We start from the raw sequence: 21,160 nt of genomic DNA, 5'->3' as shown, positions 1-21,160 counted from the left end.
ATATGTTCAGCTTGTTTCCTAGTGATACGTTCCTCTTTTGAGGATGATCAGTAAAGGAGTTTTGTTAATCTTGTTATGCTCTATCCATACATGTCTTTACTTGCAATTATGGAGCACCCTACCTTGAGTCAATCGAGCTCTACTTTTGCTTCGTGGTGAATCTGGGCAGGTCGTCAACTCATTTGCGATTTTGCCGATGCTATTGTAGTTAATCCGTGCATGCTATGCCATTGTTCTTGCCATGTATAGCTAGATTTTTGTGCCTTCTTAATGGATGTATGCTTGCCTTGCCATGAATTTCACCGTAGTGAGTGCATCGAGCTTGTTTACATGCCTTCATGAGTTATATTTCAGCATGTCTCAGTTTTCATCAAGTCTGAAAACTGATTGTGTTTTAGCTATGTTCGTGGGCTTGTTAGTATATTTTGTGAACCCTTTTGGCCCCAGGTCACTTTGGCTATTTTGTTAAGCTTGTTGATTAACTCCATGCCATGTTCTTACTTGTCTTAATCAGGTCATGTATCATGTTGTTTTGCTGCTCCGAAGAGGGCTTCGTGATCTGAAATTTCAGACAAGTGTTAATTTCACTAAGTCTGAAATCTGTTTTGCATTTGCGTTTTTGACATGCTTGTTTGAACCTCATAATGGATGAATTGGCCGTAGCTCAGTGCTAATCTTTTGTTAAGCATCTTGTGTGCATCCCTGCCATGCATTTTGTTGTCATGTTTGGGTGCTGTAGCATGTTAATATCATTGCATTTAGATGCGTACTTGCTGTAAACCGCAGACCGGTGTCATTTTTGAAACGCTTGCCATTTCCAAACCGTAACTCCGATTCCGATGATCTTTATATCGTTTTCAAGCGATTTCATCCAATCTTTCCAGTGGCACACTTGGTTTTCCAAGTTGAGGCCAGGTTCATGCATTTCCTGTCATATCATGCATTTTGCATCCCGCATCGCATCCCGCATAGCATATCATCATTGCATCGTATCGCTTGATCCTTGCACGTGGTTGATTGTGTCTTTGTTACTTGTTTGTCTTTCTTGGGTAGAGCCGGGAGACGAGTTCGCTACCGAGGAGCCCGTTGAGTTTGCTTGTGAGGATCCAGTCAACTCTGACAACTGTGCAGGCAAGATGATCATACCCTCGAAATCACTACTATCTTTGTTATGCTAGTTTGCTCGCTCTTTTGCTATGCCATTGCTACGATGCCTACCACTTGCTTGTCAGCCTCCCAAATTGCCATGTCAAACCTCTAACCCACCATTGTCCTAGCAAACCGTTGATTGGCTATGTTACCGCTTTGCTCAGCCCCTCTTATAGCGTTGCTAGTTGCAGGTGAAGTTTGGAGGCCGTTCCTTATTGGGACATTTATTTACTTGTTGGGATATCATTATATTGCCTTGTTATCTTAATGCATCTATATACTTGGTAAAGGGTGGAAGGCTCGGCCTCTCGCCTAGTGTTTTGTTCCACTCTTGCCGCCCTAGTTTCCGTCATATCGGTGTTATGTTCCCGGATTTTGCGTTCCTTACGCGGTTGGGTTATAATGGGAACCCCTTGATATTTCGCCTTGACTTAAAGCCAATCGAACATCCCTGTTGGTGTGATTGGCCGGCTTTTCGGGGGTGCCATGTATCTAGCACAAGCGGTCGAGTATACGGTCCAAACTGGACGGGCCCCTAGGATTCCTTTTAAATGGCTTTTTCCGCTGACCGGATTTAGAGCCTCTGAATCCGGCATTAACTGCCGTATCCTTAGCATTGTCGCCGTTAATGCGGCACTTCTGCTTGTTGCGACGCGACCTGCCACTACTGTCCCTGGTATCCGAATTACCAGGGTTCTTGGTCATATTGTTGCTACGAGCAAGCCAGCTGTCTTCTCCCGCGCAAAAGCGGGTCATGAGTGTCGTAAGTGCTGCCATAGACTTCGGCTTTTCCTGTCCAAGGTGCCGGGCAAGCCACTCGTCACGGATATTGTGCTTGAAGGCTGCTAGGGCCTCAGCGTCCGGACAGTCGACTATTTGATTTTTCTTTGTTAGGAACCGTGTACAGAATTGCCTGGCCGATTCCTCTGGCTGCTGAATTACGTGACTTAGGTCATCGGCGTCTGGGTGTCGCACATAAGTGCCCTGGAAATTATCGAGGAATGCGGCTTCCAGGTCCTCCCAACAACTAATTGATCCTGTTGGCAAGCTATTAAGCCAATGCCGAGCTGGTCCTTTAAGCTTGAGTGGGAGGTATTTGATGGCGTGGAAATCATCGCCGCGGGCCATGTGGATATGAAGGAGATAATCCTCGATCCATACCGCAGGATCTGTTGTGCCATCATATGATTTGATGTTTACGGGTTTGAAACCCTCGGGGATTTGATGATCCATTATCTCGTCTGTGAAGCATAGTGGGTGTGTGGCGCCTCTGTACTGGGCTATATCACGACGTAGCTCCAATGAGCTTTGTCTACTGTGTTCGGCCCTGCCGAATTTGTGGCCGGCGTGACGGTTACCGTCTCGAGCCGTGGGGCGCCCGTGCGATCCGTAGATCGATCTTGTTTGCCTTGCCTTGTCCTCCAACATATCTCGTAAGCCCGGCGCATATTCCCGTGCCTTGGTACGGGGTGCGGCTTGAGTGGAGGGCCGAGAGGCCTCTCTGTCGCGGCCACGAGGTGGCCGGTCGGGCGCATCAAGTGCTTCCTCCTCTAATCGGGGTAGCAACCTGCGCTTTGGGTAGCTCTTGGAGGGGCGTTCGAGTTTTTGCTCTTCGGCCGCAAGGACTTCAGTCCATCTGTTGACTAGCAAATCTTGATCAGCTCTAAGCTGTTGCTGTTTTTTCTTGAGGCTTCTTGCCGTGGCCATAAGCCTGCGTTGAAAATGCTCTTGCTCGACGGGATCCTCTGGCACGACGAATTCGTCGTCGTCGAGGCTCGCCTCGTCTTCGGAGGGAGGCATATAATTATCGTCCTCGACCTCTCTGTCTGCCGCTCTCTCATGAGGGCTGGTTTCTCCATCCTCCTGTGCTAAATCTTGCTGGAGGGGGTTTTCTTTGGCGCTTTCCGGAGTATTATTATCTCCCGTGCTGGAATCACCGTATTTGTTTTGGCGGGATTTTGAGCGGCGCCGCTGACGCCGGCGCTTAGGCTGTTTCTTGGAGGGGTCATCCTCCGCTGTTCCATCGCCATCTCCTTCTTTTGGGGTGTCCACCATGTATATGTCATATGACGAGGTGGCTTTTCCAGGGCCTGATAGGCGCTGGTTCTTCATCGTCTCCTTCATCGGCGTCCATACCGTCGATGTCTTCGAAGTCGAATTCGAGCATGTCGGTTAAGTCGTCGGCAGTGGCTACAAAGTGGGTGGTGGGTGGGCTTTGAATTTCTTCATCGTCTGAATCCCAACATTGCTGACCGTAGTCCGGCCAGGGCTCTCCTGATAAAGAGAGAGACTTCAGTGTCTTCAGAATATCGCCGAAAGGCGAGTGCTGAAAGATGTCCGCGGCAGTAAACTCCATGATCGGCGCCCAATCGGATTCGATCGGCAGGGGCGCGGAGGGTTCGGAGTCCGGAGAGGAGTCCGGCTCCTTGGAGTCACGAGTCTCGCAGAGTGCGGGGCTGGTGTTCGGCTCGATCGCCGTTGGGATCGCAGCCCCCAAGGCGGCGCCCAACCACCCATCCTCGATCAGCGCAGTTGGCTCCGAATTAAGGGTTGAAGCCGATTCGGGTGCGGCCTCCAGGGCACTGTTCAGCGGCAGAGCTAGATCATGCTCATCGTGACAGTGCGGCGCGCTCGGCAGTGGCTCGAATCCGTCGAAGATCAAGTCCCCGCGGATGTCAGCCGTGTAGTTTAAGCTTCCAAATCTGACCTGACGGCCAGGGGCATAGCTTTCGATCTGCTCCAGATGGCCAAGTGAATTGTCCCACAATGTGAAGCCGCCGAAGACGAAGATCTGTCCGAGGAGGAAGGTCTCACCCTGGACTGCATCGCCATTGATGATCGTAGGAGCCATCAAGCCTGACGACGATGACACAGAGGAACTCTCAATGAAAGCACCAATGTCGGTGTCAAAACCGGCGGATCTCGGGTAGGGGATCCCGAACTGTGCGTCTAGGCCGGATGGTAACAGGAGGCAAGGGACACGAAGTTTTACCCAGGTTCGGGCCCTCTCGATGGAGGTAAAACCCTACGTCATGCTTGATTGATATTGATGATATGAGTAGTACAAGAGTAGATCTACCACGAGATCGAAGAGGCTAAACCCTAGAAGCTAGCCTATGGTATGATTGTTGTTGTGTATATTGTCCTATGGACTAAAAACCCTCCGGTTTATATAGACACCGGAGAGGGTTAGGGTTACACAAAGTCGGTTAGAATGGTAGGAGATCTGCATATCCGTATCGCCAAGCTTGCCTTCCACGCCAAGGAAAGTCCCTTCCGGACACGGGACGAAGTCTTCAATCTTGTATCTTCATAGTCCAGGAGTCCGGCTGAAGGTATAGTCCGGCCATCCGGACACCCCCTAATCCAGGACTCCCTCAGGGAGGGTTGACAAGAGATAACTATCAGTGACAACCACGGTCGTTGTCGCCTCAGCGGTAGTCATAGCAGTGCAACTCCTTGGACCTTCTTCTTCTTCTTCTTCTTCTTCCATGACACACACTTTTCCCATTCATTTCTCTTGCTTAGCGGTGAAAGGGGCAACGTCATACAGTCACACATATTTCTAGATTCTTGCTACGATGAGCTCCCAGGACCATTGGATTCGATGTTGGTAAGCCCGTGATGGTCGGATCCTGACAACAGTGAGTCGAGTCTGCCAAATGAACATGTGGGTGTCAAGAGAGGGATCTACTCAGACATCATGGCGGCGAGACGAAGATGTTTCAAAGCACTGGTTGGTTTCCATGCGTGATTCGAGGGAGGACCAAGGGGATCGTCACTTTCCCAAAAGATAGGCAAGTGTGACTTGAAATTGGGGAGAATAAAATTAGGCGAGGAGATCAGGGAGCTGCTAGAGACATGTTGTGTGCTTTCTTCATCACGCGGGAGTGACCGGGTCGCTCCAGACCCTTTTATTTTTAGAAATTAAATCTAGACATATTTTTTTGATAAAAAATATTAGATCAACACAACATTGGACATAACCAAATATAGGGCAAGTGAACTCATCGACGTGGAAACAACACTAATTAGGGACAGATCGTGAGTACAACTATATGCCTCCAAATTATCATCGAAGCTGTGACTGAATATATCGTTGCCGCACCATTGTAATTCACACGAATGCGGGACAACATCAAGAAATCGGACCATCGAACTACCTGCAAAGACTTGTAAAGGAACAAGTAGATCGCCGCATGAGATGAAGATTAGCAATCGTAATAAGCATATCAACAAGAGACCACCCCGATCTAGATAGACATCCACGTAGGAGGTAAACGGCGCGCCATTTAAGCCCGTTTAAACCAACTTATCGATCTAACAGTTTAAGAAAAAATTGCTAAACAAAATGCTATTCCTCCGCCCCAAAATATAAGATAATTTTTGATACTATCATAATGTTGTAAAAAGTGATCTTATAGAAGTATGAACGGCCGCCATGCACGTGCGTTTGAACGGCTATCGAAACCTGTACGTCAAACACCCCGCCCGGACAGCCGATCTCGGCCGTTGAAGGCGCCCACGGTACACCGCAAATAGTCCAAGTGTCCAACGCTCTTCCACGACCCCACACCCACCTCCCTCGCCGGGCCCCACACACCCTCGACCCACTGCCGAGCGAGCACCAAACCAAACTCCATTTAAGGAACCAGCTCAAGCTCCAGAGCCTCGTCCCAAAGACTCCACACACACGCCTCACAGAAGCCCAGAGCATAGCAGAGCAGAGCCGAGCGGGAGCGGCCATGGCGTCGTCGAGCTTCAAGGTGACGCGGATCTCGGAGGGCGCGGTGAAGCCGGCGTCGGAGACGCCCGACCACACGCTGCCGCTGGCGTGGGTGGACCGGTACCCGACCCACCGGGGCCTGGTGGAGTCGATGCACATCTTCCGGTCCGGCGCCGACGCGGCCCCCGCCGTGATCCGCGAGGCGCTGGGCAAGGCGCTCGCCTTCTTCTACCCGCTGGCGGGCCGCATCGTGGAGCAGCCGGAGAAGGGGTGCCCCGCCATCCGCTGCACCGCCGACGGCGTCTACTTCGCGGAGGCCGTGGCCGAGTGCAGCCTGGAGGACGTGCGGTTCCTGGAGCGCCCCCTGCTGCTCCCCAAGGAGGACCTCGTCCCCTACCCCGCCGCCGACCTCTGGGGCGTCGAGCCCCACAACACCATCATGATGATGCAGGTATGCACATGCTCCCACCGACCACGCCGGCGGCTGGCCGGCCGCCGTGATTCTTAAGCTAAATCGCTCGCCGTAGCATCGTTGATCCGGTCGCGTGAGGAGAGAGAGCTAGATCCGCGCGCGCGGGGGTAGATCTGGGGAGCAGAGGCGATAAGTCAAAAGCTGATGGGTGGATGGATGGCGTCGTCGTGGGAAGCTTCTCCCATTTTCCCCTTCGACGCGTCGTGGGTAGGTAGTGGCGAGTGGAGACGATTGGTTGACGGTGTCGGTCGGGGAGGCTGTCACGCGGCCCCCACCGGCGTCACCCATCATCGGTCTTCGTAAAGGTGATTACGACCTCGCACGGAGCAATTAACGGCTACCCGGAGTTGACGTGGCCGGAGTTACCCGGAGTGGTGAAGCCGAGAGCTCGTGGTGTGTGCCTGTGAAGTGTGAGGCATACTGCCGTGATTGGCAACGGCAGGCTTGCCACTTTCGTCCTTAGGACAGGGTTAGCTGAGCCGTTGCTGTGACGCCATCGACTAGGTTGAGTACTCCGATAAGAATGCCGGACGCCGGCGGCGGTCGGCGAGGCGAGATCGCGAAATCCCGGCGTTTCAGGCGAGGCGGCCGAGCGCGGCCACGGGGTGCCTCCCTCGCGGCGCCACTGCGTCACTGCACTTTTGTTCTGTTGCGGGTTGCGTGTGCGTAATGCCGCCGCTGCCTGCGACGGTACGTGCCACCAAGCACGACTTTGCTTCGACCTCAGGCGATTACGCGGCGTGCTACGGTGGTGGGCAGTGATTAGGTAGAACCGCACTCGCGTACGTAGGGGAGGATTCCGTCCATCATTCCGATCATTCCGGGGCTGAAAGTGACCGCCATGGGACGAGGCCGGAGCTGCCGAATTTTGTTTGACCTCTCTAGGCGTACTGAATCGGACTTGTTGGCGAGCACCCCCCCCCCCCCCCCCCCCCCCCCCCCCAAGCAGTTGTCTTAATCAGGATTAGTTTCAGCCTCGCAGCTTAATTATTATGCGGTCACAGACAGAGATGTACTGCCAGAATATGCCGATGTGCCTGTAGGTGTAGGTGTTGTCCTTGCCAGACAGGTGGTGTCTGTCTGAATGTGTGTGTTGCTTCGAAGCCAAGGGTTTTTCGTCCGAGAGCCCATCCACTCCTCTGCTTTTGTTGCCCACCGACTGGTGCAGGTCAGTGAGGTTGTTTTTCTCGAATATGGTCAGTGAGGTTGTTGGAGAGGACCGATCTTCGTCGAGCACGATGATCAGATTGCAGCAATTTTCGCTCAATCTCTCTTGGTGTTTTGTTCGTGCATCCCTGTCGCCCGTACCTTGATATGCATGGCTCGGCAGAAAGTGCCGAATTCCGTCATGATTGCCAACTCATATTTTTCGACGAGGACAGCCTACTGGAATTATGGGAGCATCTACAGGATGTTGGTTTGGCACTACAACAAATCCAGAGCTGACATTCAAACTTATTATTTACATGGTTCCAGATCACGAAGTTCACCTGCGGCGGGTTCGTGATGGGCCTGCGGTTCAACCACGCGTCCGCGGACGGCATGGGCGCGGCGCAGTTCATCAAGGCGGTGGGCGACATGGCGCGGGGGCTCCCGGAGCCGTCGGTGAAGCCGGTGTGGGACAGGGAGAAGTTCCCCAACCCGAGCATCAAGCCTGGTCCGCTCCCGGAGCTCCCCGTGCTGGCGCTGGACTACATCGTGCTCGACTTCCCCACGGGCTACATCGACGGGCTCAAGACGCAGTACAAGGCGCACAGCGGCAAGTTCTGCTCCGGCTTCGACGTGCTGACGGCGAAGCTGTGGCAGTGCCGCACCCGGGCGCTGAACCTGGAGCCGGACGCCACGGTGAAGCTCTGCTTCTTCGCCAGCGTGCGCCACCTGCTGAAGCTGGACGCCGGGTACTACGGCAACTCCATCTTCCCCGTGAAGATGTCCGGGAGCAGCAAGAAGGTGCTGGAGTCGTCGGTGATGGAGGTGATCGACATGATCCGGGAGGTGAAGCAGCGGATGGCGGTGGAGTTCTTCCAGTTCGCCAAGGAGGAGACGCGGCAGGATCCCTTCCAGATGAGCTTCGACTACGAGTCCATCTACGTCTCCGACTGGAGCAAGCTGGGGTTCTCCGACGTGGACTACGGCTTCGGCCCGCCCATGTTCGCCGGCCCGCTCGTGAACAACGACTTCATCGCCTCCGTCGTCATCCTCAAGGCGCCGCTGCCGCTGGACGGCACCCGGATGCTCGCCAGCTGCGTCACCAAGGAGCACTCGGAGGAGTTCGCCCGCGGCATGAAGGAGGACCTGCCATGAGCGAGCTCCTTCGCTTTGCTTTGCTAAGAGAACCTTGGCATGCATGCATGCATGCAGGGGGGTGGGGATGGAAGCATCGTGGAGCTCTGCTGATGCGGCTGTTTGGTTGATATATTGTTGCTGATGTTGTTGTATTTGTACCTGTTTTCGTTGTATTTACTTACTTTGTTTCTACATCCATCTTGAGCAGTACGTTACCATTCTTAGAATGTAGACAGCCAATTCGATTTTTTAATCATTTGATACGAGACAATAAAAATGATACATACCTGCATTTGGTTACTTGATTGATGATGGCTTGTATGGTTGCAAAACTCAAGAGGGACCAGAGGCATGGCGCTTTTAGAAAAAAATATATTTTGAGTCGTGTATGGTGGGCTTCGTCTCTGCGGGCCATAGGGAAACACTAAAGCCCACAGCACAAGCAGCCCGATTAAGATGTGTCGGTTCTATGGGTCACCGCGGGCACGCGTCAAGGCTGGGTTTCGTTTAGTCCCACATGGCCAGACGAGAAGAACTTTGATCGCTTTAAATAGGGCTTCAACCGGCCTCATCATCGCCGGGCTTGGTGGCGCTAGCCTGTAACCGTAGATGAACGGGGCAACCAGAATTTGCAAGCCTCACATGGTGCACCGTGTGAGCGCAGCTCTCTGAAATCTCACTAGATTTAAGCAAGCGGACGTATATCCCTGTGGTGTACTGCTCCCGCAGCTTGTCTGGGGACTCTGGATTTTATTAAGCAAGCGGACCACTATCCGTGTACCGCTCCCGCAGCTTGTCTAGAAAATTCTTTTTCATTTTTTCATCTATTGAAATTTAGGATGCGTGCACCGATGCATCAGGCATGTGTATTGGGGAATGGGGAGAATATCACGTGATACCAAATTCGAAAAAAATCAAATTTAAATCATTCCAAAAATTCCAAAAAATATATGAATGTTTGCAACACATGTGTCTACAAACCCTAAAAAATCCAGATCCAAATTTGATATACACATTGAGAAGCAAAAAAGACAAACCTGTTGTGAATAGTGTAGCTTTTCACACTTTTCATGTTTTTTTCTTTATCGACACTATTCATGCTGAATTTATCACGGAAGCATCTAAGTGATGGTATCATCTGCCATTCTCCCCTGTGTATTGCTCCTGCAGCTCGTCTAGTGATTTTTTTTCATTTTATATCTATTGAAATTTATGATGCATTAGAAGTGTAAATATTCTTTTTTATGGTTCCGATATGCGGGGTTTGTTCGGCCGTAACCCGTGCGAGCCCGCAAAACGCGTGTTTTTTCTTCTTCTGAATTTGACACATATCTCATATATTACACAAAATTATGAATTTAAAAAACATAAAATGTGAATATTATGAATCCAAATGACAATAACAATTCAAATCATTGAATAAAACTAATAATTCAATACAACAATTGTCCCGAATACAACAAATGGTACCGACTGTCGGTGGCAAAACCGGCAGATCTCGGGTAGGGGGTCCCGAACTGTGCGTCTAAGGATCGATGGTAACAGGAGACAGGGGACACGATGTTTACCCAGGTTCGGGCCCTCTTGATGGAGGTAATACCCTACTTCCTACTTGATTGACTTTGATGAGTATAGGGGTTACAATAGTTGATCTATCACGAGATCGTAATGGCTAAACCCTAGATGTCTAGCCTATATGATTATGATTGTGATTGCCTCTATGGACTAAACCCTCTAGTTTATATAGACACCGGAGGGGAATAGGGTTTGTACAGAGTCGATTTACAGAGAAAGAAATCTTCATATCCGCACGCTAAGCTTGCCTTCCACGCTAAGGAGAGTTCCATCCGAACACGGGGAAAGTCTTTCGTCTTGTATCTCCACGGCCCATTAGTCCGACCCATATCACTTAGCCCGGATGCCCGAGGATCCCATAATCCTAGACTCCCTCAGTAGCCCCTGAACCAGTCTTCAATGACGATGTGGCCGGCGCGCAGATTGTCTTCGACGTTGCAAGGCGGGTTCCTCCTCCGAACACTTCAAATCAGTTGATCGTCAGTACTATATTTGGCTCTGTACAACAGTCATACCTCTGAATTACAAGGGCAGAATACAGATAAGCTCTGTCTTCTGAAGATTTCACTGGTGAAACATTACGTCCGGCCATTTTGTTACTTCAAACCATTTTTTGGCCTCCCGTTTCGCGTTTCGAGACGCAACCACCGACGTCACGTCTTGTCAAAGCAGAGATCGTGCCCCCTTATTACGGGATTTTCATCAATACGGGTTTGGGAAAACTAACCGTGCCGTTTCGCACGACCCCTTGGAAATAGGCGAGCTTTAAGACTCATGGGGGACACATGATATTCACTGCCTTTATAAGGAGATAAGATTCCCCCTTTTTACCCCACGCCTTCCCCTTCCTTAGCCCATCCGCCCTCAAGCTCCAGCGCCCAAGCTTCAATCCTCTTCGTTCCCAGAAAGTACTCCAGCCATGTCCGGATCCGGAGCGCAGGGCAAGTGGATGGCTTCCTCCGTCACGGAGAAAAACATCAAGGAACTCCGGGAAGCGGGGTACCTGGCCAAGGAGATCGCCCACCGGCTTCCAGCCAAAAAGCAGATCATCCCCACTCTAAAGCTCGGCGAGAGGGTAGTGTTTATCCCTCATTGTCTTCGCGGACTGGGGTTTCCCCTTCATCCTTTCGTCCGCGGCCTCATGTTTTACTACGGGCTAGATTTCTATGATCTAGCCCCAAATTCTTTCCTCAACATTTCGGCGTTTATCGTCGTATGCGAGGCATTCCTTCGCATTTCCCCCCACTTCGGCCTATGACTCAAGGTCTTCAATGTGAAGCCAAAAGTGGTGGATAGCCAGCAGGGCGGATTGCGGTGGCGCTATGGTGAGCAAACTTCCCAACGTCACTTGGCCCCAGGGCACCTTCGTGGAGACCGTGAAGGGATGGCAGCAGGGGTGGTTCTATGTCACAGAGCCCCGTGACTCCACATGGGCTGCTCCTGCGGAGTTCAAGTCCGGACCCCAATGCGGCTGGCATCCTGGCTCAACAAGGGCCTGGACTGAGCGTCGTCTGACGAGGTAACGGTGCTGCAGAAGCGCATCAAGAGCATGGTAGATAAAAATACCAGCCTCGCCAGCGTGATCCAGGTGATGCTCTTCCGTCGAATTCTTCCCTGTCAGGCGTGTCAAGAGCCCATGTGGAAGTTCAACCCGGTCGGTCCCCGGACCCTGCAGCGGTTCTTCGGCACGAAGCATGAAGACATGTGGAAGTTGCTCTTCAAGACCAAGAAGTCATGTCCGGAGGCAACCGAAGACCTCGGCTACGACAGCATCCACGCCGCGACCCCCGTAAGTTCTTTGATAACCTTACTTTGCGAATCCAAGGAGCACACTAAACCCTTCATTTATTTTTGTAGGGCTGGAAGAAGAAAGCGGACCGGATTCACTGTCCGACTCCGCTGCCCGAAGACCCAGCTATTCCTCTATTGACGAGGGTGCTGGTCCCGGCGCCGGAAAAGAAAGCCAAGGGGAAGGGCAAGGAGGCCAAGAGCGGCTTCCGCCGTAAGAGTGCTTCGGACGTAGTGTCCGAGGACATCGGAACCCTCTCCTCCCCTGACGAAGAGGAAGAGGAGGAGGAAGAGAGCAACTCCCCCCTAAGGGGGAGAAGAAGAAAAGGGCAGCCTCCGTCGATCTAGAGGCGGAGGCGTCCAAGAAAGGGAGGACGTCCCTTACGGATGACTCCGCATCGGATGCCGATGAGTGGCACCCCAGGCCAAAGCCCCTGGCCGGATCATAAGTACTCAAAGGTATGTATATGTCTGGCTTTTCTGGCTTATAGTTGTAATGCATTTAAATTGTATGTTGCAGTCCCTTACGTAGTCATGCAGGCAATTTTCTTTGTTCAGAGTTCCTTATGCTTGTCAAGATCTGCAAGCATTTCTTCTCTAAATATGCTTCTTGCTTACTTGAGCAATTTTAGTTTTCTGAATATGCAACTCCTCCTGAAGGTTGGAAACACATTTAGTTTGTGATAGTTAATCATGCTACCAATTTATTTGTTTCAATTCTCCTCTTTCTAGCAAACAACAACAAGGTTACGTCTGAATATGCAAGATGCTAAATGCAGATGTCCAGAATCAACCAGAAGCTAACATGAAGACTGATTAAAGAAAGAGGTGGTGGGGGATCATCTATTACCTTGCAAATTCATGAAGCAAGTTCTTCTCCAGGTTTATATCTTCTCAGTTTTGATTTTCTTCCAGACAGATCTCTCATTCTAAAATGATATGACGACTCATCCATTTTTTTGGGATTGTTCTGCTGTTGTGGATCTAAGGGCGTTTGGAGGAGAAGGACTTTGCAAGGAAGAAATTTAGCACAAGATCTATAGAGAGGTCAGAAGAGATCAGCACATCTCATGTTTGTTTCAGCGTCCATGGCGGCAGCTGAGTGTTTGCGGTGTCGGGGATGAAAGAGGAGGAAGAAGACCTAGTGGCTCTGCGCGTTAGGTGGATTCTGTGTAGTGGGTCTGTCTCTTAGCGGGTTCATGCCCATTTTAGTTTTGGGCTGATGACTGAAGGCAGAAATATAAAGTCAGAACTCTTTTTTCAGCCCGTTTGACTGCTGGCCTTTTTCGACTGACCACAACTTTGTGTCAGTCAATTTGTTCTGAATAGTTATGTTTCCTTACCTTCTACAAATCGACTGATCCCTTTCTTGAGTCAGTTGATTGATCTGTAGCCGCTCCCGTTTTGAGAAGTCAGTGGAGTACTTTATGATGATGATTAGATTGCAGCGCATTTTTCGCTCATTCTCTCTTGGTGTTTTGTTCGTGCATCCCTGTCACCCGTACCTTGAGATGCATGGCTCGGCAGAAAGTGCCGAATTCCATCATGATTGACAATTCATATTCCTTGATGAGGACAGCCTACAGGAATTACGGGAGCATCTACAGGATATTAGTTAGTACTCCTACTAATCAAACTAACTTATTACATGGTTTCACATCACGAAATTCACTTGCGGCGGGTTCGTGATGGGCCTGCGGTTCAACCACGCGTCGGCGGACGGCATGGGCGCGGCGCAGTTCATCAAGGCAGTGGGCGACATGGCGCGGGGGCTCCCGGAGCCGGCGGTGAAGCCGGTGTGGGACAGGGAGAAGTTCCCCAACCCGAGCATCAAGCCTGGCCCGCTCCCGGAGCTCCCCGTGCTGGCGCTGGACTACATCGTGCTTGACTTCCCCACAGGCTACATCGACGGGCTCAAGACGTAGTACAAGGCGCACAGCGGCAAGTTCTGCTCCGGCTTCGACGTGCTGACGGCCAAGCTGTGGCAGTGCCGCACCCGGGCGCTGAACCTGGAGCCGGAGGCCACGGTGAAGCTCTGCTTCTTCGCCAGCGTGCGCCACCTGCTGAAGCTGGACGCCGGGTACTACGACAACTCCATCTTCCCCGTGAAGATGTCCGGGAGCAGCAAGAAGGTGCTGGAGTCGTCGGTGATGGAGGTGATCGACATGATCCGGGAGGCGAAGCAGCGGATGGCGGTGGAGTTCATCCAGTTCGCCAAGGAGGAGACGCGGCAGGATCCCTTCCAGATGAGCTTCGACTATGAGTCCATCTACGTCTCCGACTGGAGCAAGCTGGGGTTCTCCGACGTGGACTACGGCTTTGGCCCGCCCATGTTCGCCGGCCCGCTCGTGAACAAGGACTTCATCGCCTGCGTCGTCATCCTCAAAGCGCCGCTGCCGCAGGACGGCACCCGGATGCTCGCCAGCTGCGTCACCAAGGAGCACTCGGAGGAGTTCGCCCGCGGCATGAAGGAGGACCTGCCATGAGCGAGCTCCTTCGCTTTGCTTTGCTAGACGACCGAGAGAACCTTGGCATGCATGCATGCATGCAGGGGGTGGGGATGGAAGCATCGTGGAGCTCTGCTGATGCGGCTGTTTGGTTGATATATTGTTGCCGATGTTGTTGTATTTGTACCCGTTTTCGTTGTATTTACTTACTTTGTTTCTACATCCATCTTGAGCAGTACGTTACCATTCTTAGAATGTAGACAGCCAATTTGATTTTTTAGTCATTTGATACGAGACAATAAAAATGATACATACCTGCATTTGGTTACTTGATTGATGATGGCTTGTATGGTTGCAAAACTCAAGAGGGACCAGAGGCATGGCGCTTTTAGAAAAAATATATTTTGAGTCATGTATGGTGGGCTTCGTCTCTGCGGGCCATAGGGAAACACTAAAGCCCACAGCACAAGAAGCCCGATTAAGATGTGTCGGTTCTATGGGTCACCGCGCGCACGCGTCGAGGCTGGGTTTCGTTTAGTCCCACATGGCCAGACGAGAAGAACTTTGATCGCTTTATATAGGGCTTTAACCGGCCTCATCATCGCCGGGCTTGGTGGCGCTAGCCTGTTACCGTAGATGAACGGGGCAACCAGAATTTGCAAGCCTCACATGGTGCACCGTGTGAGTGCAGCTCTCTGAAATCTCACTAGATTTAAGCAAGCGGACGTATATCCCTGTGGTGTACTGCTCCCGCAGCTTGTCTGGGGACTTTGGATTTAATTAAGCAAGCGGACCACTATCCCTGTACCGCTCCCGCAGCTTGTCTAGAAAATTGTTTTTCATTTTTTCATCTATTGAAATTTAGGATGCGTGCACCGATGCATCAGGCATGTGTATTGGGGAATGGGGAGAATATCACGTGATACCAAATTCGAAAAAAATCAAATTTAAATCATTCCAAAAAATATATGAATGTTTGCAACACATGTGTCTACAAACCCTAAAAAATCAAGATCCAAATTTGATATACACATTGAGAAGCAAAAAAGACAAACCTGTTGTGAATAGTGTAGCTTTTCACACTTTTCTTGTTTTTTTCTTTATCGACACTATTCATTCTGAATTTATCACGGAAGCATCTAAGTGATGGTATCATCTGCCATTCTCCCCTGTGTATTGCTCCTGCAGCTCGTCTAGTGAATTTGTTTTCCATTTTTTATCTATTGAAATTTATGATGCATTAGAAGTGTAAATATTCCTTTTTATGGTTCCGATATGCGGGGTTTGTTCGGCCGTAACCCGTGCGAGCCCGCAAAACGCGTGTTTTTTCTTCTTCTGAATTTGACACATATCTCATATATTACACAAAATTATGAATTTAAAAAACATAAAATGTCAATATTATGAATCCAAATGACAATAACAATTCAAATCACTGAATAAAACTAATAATTCAATACAACAATTTTCCCGAATACAATAAATGGTACCGACTGTCGATGGCAAAACCGGCAGATCTCGGGTAGGGGGTCCCGAACTGTGCGTCTAAGGATCGATGGTAACAGGAGACAGGGGACACGATGTTTACCCAGGTTTGGGCCCTCTTGATGGAGGTAATACCCTACTTCCTACTTGATTGACTTTGATGAGTATAGGGGTTACAATAGTTGATCTATCACGAGATCGTAATGGCTAAACCCTAGATGTCTAGCCTATATGATTATGATTGTGATTGCCTCTATGGACTAAACCCTCTAGTTTATATAGACACCGGAGGGGACAAGGGTTTGTACAGAGTCGATTTACAGAGAAAGAAATCTTCATATCCGCACGCTAAGCTTGCCTTCCACGCTAAGGAGAGTTCCATCCGAACACGGGGAAAGTCTTTCGTCTTGTATCTCCATGGCCCATTAGTCCGACCCATATCACTTAGCCCGGATGCCCGAGGAGCCCATAATCCTAGACTCCCTCAGTAGCCCCTGAACCAGTCTTCAATGACGATGTATCCGGCGCGCAGATTGTCTTCAACGTTGCAAGGCGGGTTCCTCCTCCGAATACTTCAAATCAGTTGATCGTCAGTACTATATTTGGCTCTGTACAACAGTCATACCTCTGAATTACAAGGGCAGAATACAGATAAGCTCTGTCTTCTGAAGATTTCACTGGTGAGACATTACGTCCGGCCATTTTATTACTTCAAACCATTTCTTTTTGGTTTAGTGACTCTCTCGTGTTTCCCCTTGTGTTTCCCCTCGTGTTTACCCTCGTGTTCTTCGTGTTCATCGCGGGATCCGCTCCTTTCGTGAAAGATCGGCCCCTAGGGTTCCCACCCTACATCATCTTGGTATATAGAGACATGTTGATCACGATTTCGGAGTCTCCCTGTTGTGCTTCTAGCCTTGGTTTTGTTGATTTTGTCCCTAATTCAAAAATTCCCCACAAAAATAGCCCCAATTTTTTTGTGATTTGTTGGTGTGATGTGTTGGATTTGATCCGTGGATTTCATGTGTTGCAGGTAGATCTAGCTTTCAATCCACTTTTCCCCAATTTCCGTTCACAAATTCCTTCAAATTTTGCCCGGATTTGCCACCTTCCACGCGGAGTTCGTCCGGATCTAGAGCCCGGACATCCGGCCCGATAGCCTGGACATCCAGCCATCAAGCCCGGACATCCGGCCCCTGGCAGCAACATCTCCATCCACCGCCCTATTTTCCGTCCATATTTCGCCAAATATTGTTCCGGTACCCACATACACTTCCGCATACCACCACCACTTCCGCATAGCACCGCCATATACCACATACACAACCATCGCTTACCACTACCAACTACGACAATTTTTTCACTTTTTGCCTTGAGAATTTGAGTTGCGGTTACGTGTCCTATTTGTGTTTCGGCTATTTAGGTACGGTTCGACATCAACATCACCGCCGCTCATCTTCGCCATGAACGCGTCATCGACAACAACCAATAAACCATTTTGACACCATATCGTAAGCAAGAAGCGGTAACCTCATCTTGATATTGGATACATCATTCTTGCCATTACATTGATAGCCATCATAGCCTTACTCTTTTGCGTCGCTTACCCATCGAGACTAGCCTTTGAGTATTGCCGGGAACGTGACTTGTGCACATTAGTGATCATACTTCCCATAGCATACATACATCTCATGGGTGCATATCTTGGTATCATCTTTTGTGTCACAAGGTTGTCATTGCATGCACAATTGCTATCTTGGTCCGTGAAGTATTGCATGAGAAAAGAGCTCAAACACGAAGAGCCAAACAAGCTTTTAAGCACAAGGGAAAGATAAGCAAAGAGCTTTTAAGAAAGAACCATAGCATCATACAACATTAAGATTGTCATACTAGATCATCTTGGATCATATCATCGAAATACCATACATAGAGCATACTTGGGATAGAAGTCGTTGCATTTTTGCTTAGTAGTTTGTGCACAAGTCTTTCGTATCTACCTATTGTGCAATCGTGCTAGCGTCTCTCTAGTGTTGTGCAACACGAGCATTTTTGTGGATCTCACATTTTGGCTCATCCTTGGTTGCACGACCCCATTTATCTCTTTGCGCGTGTGTTTCCGTGTACCTTATATTTCTTGGTCTACTTGTTGCATTGCAAACTTGCGAATCTTTTCCAACATTATTGAATCTCACTAACAATTGCATCAAATTTTGTGCCACCATCCTAACCAAGCTCCACCATAAGCTTTTACTTGTGTAGGTGTGAGAGACCGACAAGAATTGGTACCAATTGTGCTATTTCCTTGTTCCACATTGGAGTGATCCTTGATCCACCTTCAACTTCGGTCAAGGTACATTTGGTATACGTTCTTCTCTTTCTACCACTCACATATTTCTCTTAGAATGATGGATAGGCCAAGTACTTCTACCAACCCACTTTTCATCGGGCAAGACGATGACATGAACTCCTACGTCATAAAGAGCCACCTCTTTGGTGCACAACGTGCTTTGCATCAAGAGAAACAAGCAATGAGTGAACGCATCGACAACCTCGCCACTGACTTGCGACTCTCCGAGCAACGTACAAGAGACTACTTCGACCACAAGCTCGACAATCACAAGCAAGAGAACAATGCAAGAATGGACGAGATTCGTGCTTTGTTGCTCAACCGCTCTTCTTCCACTTCGTCCTCATCAAGACAGACCCGCTCAAGTCGACACTCCGACTTCACCCTCTCCGGCTCAAGTACACCGACATCGAACACTCTTCGCCGTGCCACGTGCAACGATCGTCAAGCAAGCCTCAATCCTCTACGTGACACCGACTCTCAAGAGCACCAACACCGTCAAAACCAAGCTACCTTTGCACAAGCACGAGAACGACAACAACTACGCCAACACGGAGAGGAAGAGCGAGCACGCCTTCACCAAGAAGCACAAGATGCCGAGGCACAACGTCACGAGTAACAATTGCGATATGCTCAAGCATTTGAGGTGTAACAAGCCCTCTGAGAATCAAGGCGAGCCGTAGCCAACCAAGGTCGGCAAGCTCGTGAACATGAAGAAGCAGTTCGTGAAGAAGCTCACGAACGACGATATCAAGCTCGCGTGCAACGTCAAGCTCGACAAGTTCCTCCACAAGCTCGCCAACAACATCAAGTTCACCAAGAGCATGAAGAAAATGGAAATCATCCACAACAAGAGAAACATGTGGTCGACAACCCTCCTCGCCAAGAGCAACACGAGTTTGACAATCCTCAACAACATGGGCGTCATCATCCCCGACCCCAACACAATGAAGAGCAATGCTACGGCAAGCTAAAGTTCACCATGCCCAAGTTCAATGGAAGAAACGATCCCGAAGAGTACCTTTCATGGGCATTGAAGGTCGACAAAATCTTCCGCTTGCACAACTATGAAGAAGAGAAGAAGATCGCGATGGCATCCCTTGAGTTCGAAGACTATGTTCTCATTTGGTGGGAACAAGTCATCGAGCGCCATGAGGCAAAAGGTGAACCACCCATCACTACTTGGGCGCAAATGAAGGATGTCATGAGAGCACGCTTCGTGCCCACCTACTACAACCGCGACCTCTTCAAGAAACTCCAACTACTCAAGTAAGAAACCAAGAGCGTTGAGGAGTACTACAAGGAGATGGAGATTGCCATGATAAGAGCCAATGTCACGGAAGATGATGAGCAAACTATGGCATGTTTCTTGAATGCACTCAACCATCCTATCAACAAGATCGCCGACTTCCAACCATACTCGAACCTCATCAAGCTAGTGCATCAAGCTACCAAAGCGGAACGCCAAGTGGAAGATGATTACAAGCATGCCAAATTCTCATCCAAATCATATGGTTTCTCCAACACCCAAGCTTCAATGGATCCAATAACGCCTTCGTCAACAAAGCCTTCTACAAGCAACGTCGACAAGCCGAATTACAAGAAAGCTTCGTCAACCCCAAGTCATCCTTCTACGACGAGCAACTTCAAGCCGAGAGCTTCATCATCATCCACCCCAACTGATGAGACCGTCAAGACAAGTTCCTTCAAATGCTTCACATGCGGAGGTCAAGGCCACAAGTCCTTTGATTGTACCAATAAGCGAACCATGATCCTCAAGGACGATGGTACATACGGCTCCATGAGCGAAGGAGAAACGGAAGCACTTGAGCAAGTCGCCATGCACCGGCAAGTGAACGATGAAGAGGAACAAGTCTTTTGTGATGAAGATTCAAGTCCCGCTCTAGTTTTCTCCAAGGTCTTGACTCTTAAACATCACCAAGAAGAATACCAACGATGCCACATATTCCATACCAAGGCCGGCATCAATGGAAGATCCGTCAAGGTCATCATCGATGGAGGGAGTTGTCATAACCTCGCAAGTGAAGAACTTTGCTCCAAGCTCCAATTGCCCAAGATGAAGCATCCACATACCTACAAAGTTCAATGGCTTAGCGACTCCGACACTATCTAAGTTGAGCATCGAGTACAAGTCTCCTTCAAAATTGGCGCTTACGAAGACACTTTGGAGTGTGATGTAGTTCCAATGACCGTTTGCCACCTTCTTCTGGGACGCCCATGGCAATTTGATAGAGGTGTCATCCACAATGGCCGAACGACCCACTGCATCTTCAAGATGAAAGGAAAGGAATACGTACTTTGTCCTATGTCTCCAAGACAAGTGATCGCCGACAAGCAAGCCACCCATCGTGGAGAGAATGGTGAGAGAGCGAACCACCAAAAAGAGAGTGAGCGCCACAAGCCCAAATTGAGTTCCTCCATGATGAGCGAAAAGAAGAACCTAGTTCTATTTGCCACCAAAAGTGAGATATGAGGAGTGTGTGAGAACCCATCTAGTGTCCTACACTATGTCCTTTTGTGCAAGGACAACGCACCAAAAGCTAACACCTCTCATGCTCTACCTTTAGTGTTGTCTTCTCTTTTGCAGGAATTCCAAGATGTTTTCCCCGACGAGCTACCTCTGGGACTACCTCCACTACGAGGCATCAAGCACCGCATCGACCTCATCCCCGGAGCACCTCTTTCGAACAAAGCTCCCTACCGAGTCAACCCCGACGAAACGAAAGAAATACAAAGGCAAGTAAAACACCTCATAGATCATGGCCATGTACGCGAAAGTTTGAGTCCTTGTGCCATTCCGGTCATTCTTGTGCCAAAACGAGACGGTAGCTTTCGCATGTGCTCTGATTGTAGACCTATTAATGCCA

At 49.7% G+C, this 21,160-nt stretch overlaps 1 protein-coding gene and 1 pseudogene across 1 annotated transcript; both read left to right on the top strand.

Moving 5' to 3' along the window:
* The first annotated feature begins 5,813 nt into the window (after nt 1-5,813).
* LOC125542944 (acyl transferase 9-like) lies at nt 5,814-8,933 on the top strand. Its single transcript, XM_048706173.1, has 2 exons — nt 5,814-6,326; nt 7,824-8,933. Exons 1-2 carry the CDS (start codon nt 5,895-5,897, stop codon nt 8,649-8,651), a joined length of 1,260 nt encoding a protein of 419 aa, XP_048562130.1. The 5' UTR covers nt 5,814-5,894; the 3' UTR covers nt 8,652-8,933.
* A 4,727-nt stretch (nt 8,934-13,660) lies between these two features.
* LOC125548005 lies at nt 13,661-14,572 on the top strand (annotated as a pseudogene).
* The last annotated feature ends 6,588 nt before the right edge of the window (nt 14,573-21,160 follow it).

Source organism: Triticum urartu, chromosome 3, assembly GCF_003073215.2.
Source record: "Triticum urartu cultivar G1812 chromosome 3, Tu2.1, whole genome shotgun sequence".
In the NCBI taxonomy this organism is placed as follows: domain Eukaryota; kingdom Viridiplantae; phylum Streptophyta; class Magnoliopsida; order Poales; family Poaceae; genus Triticum; species Triticum urartu.
Note: the sequence above shows the minus strand (reverse complement) of the source record. Positions and strands in the feature narration are given on the sequence as shown.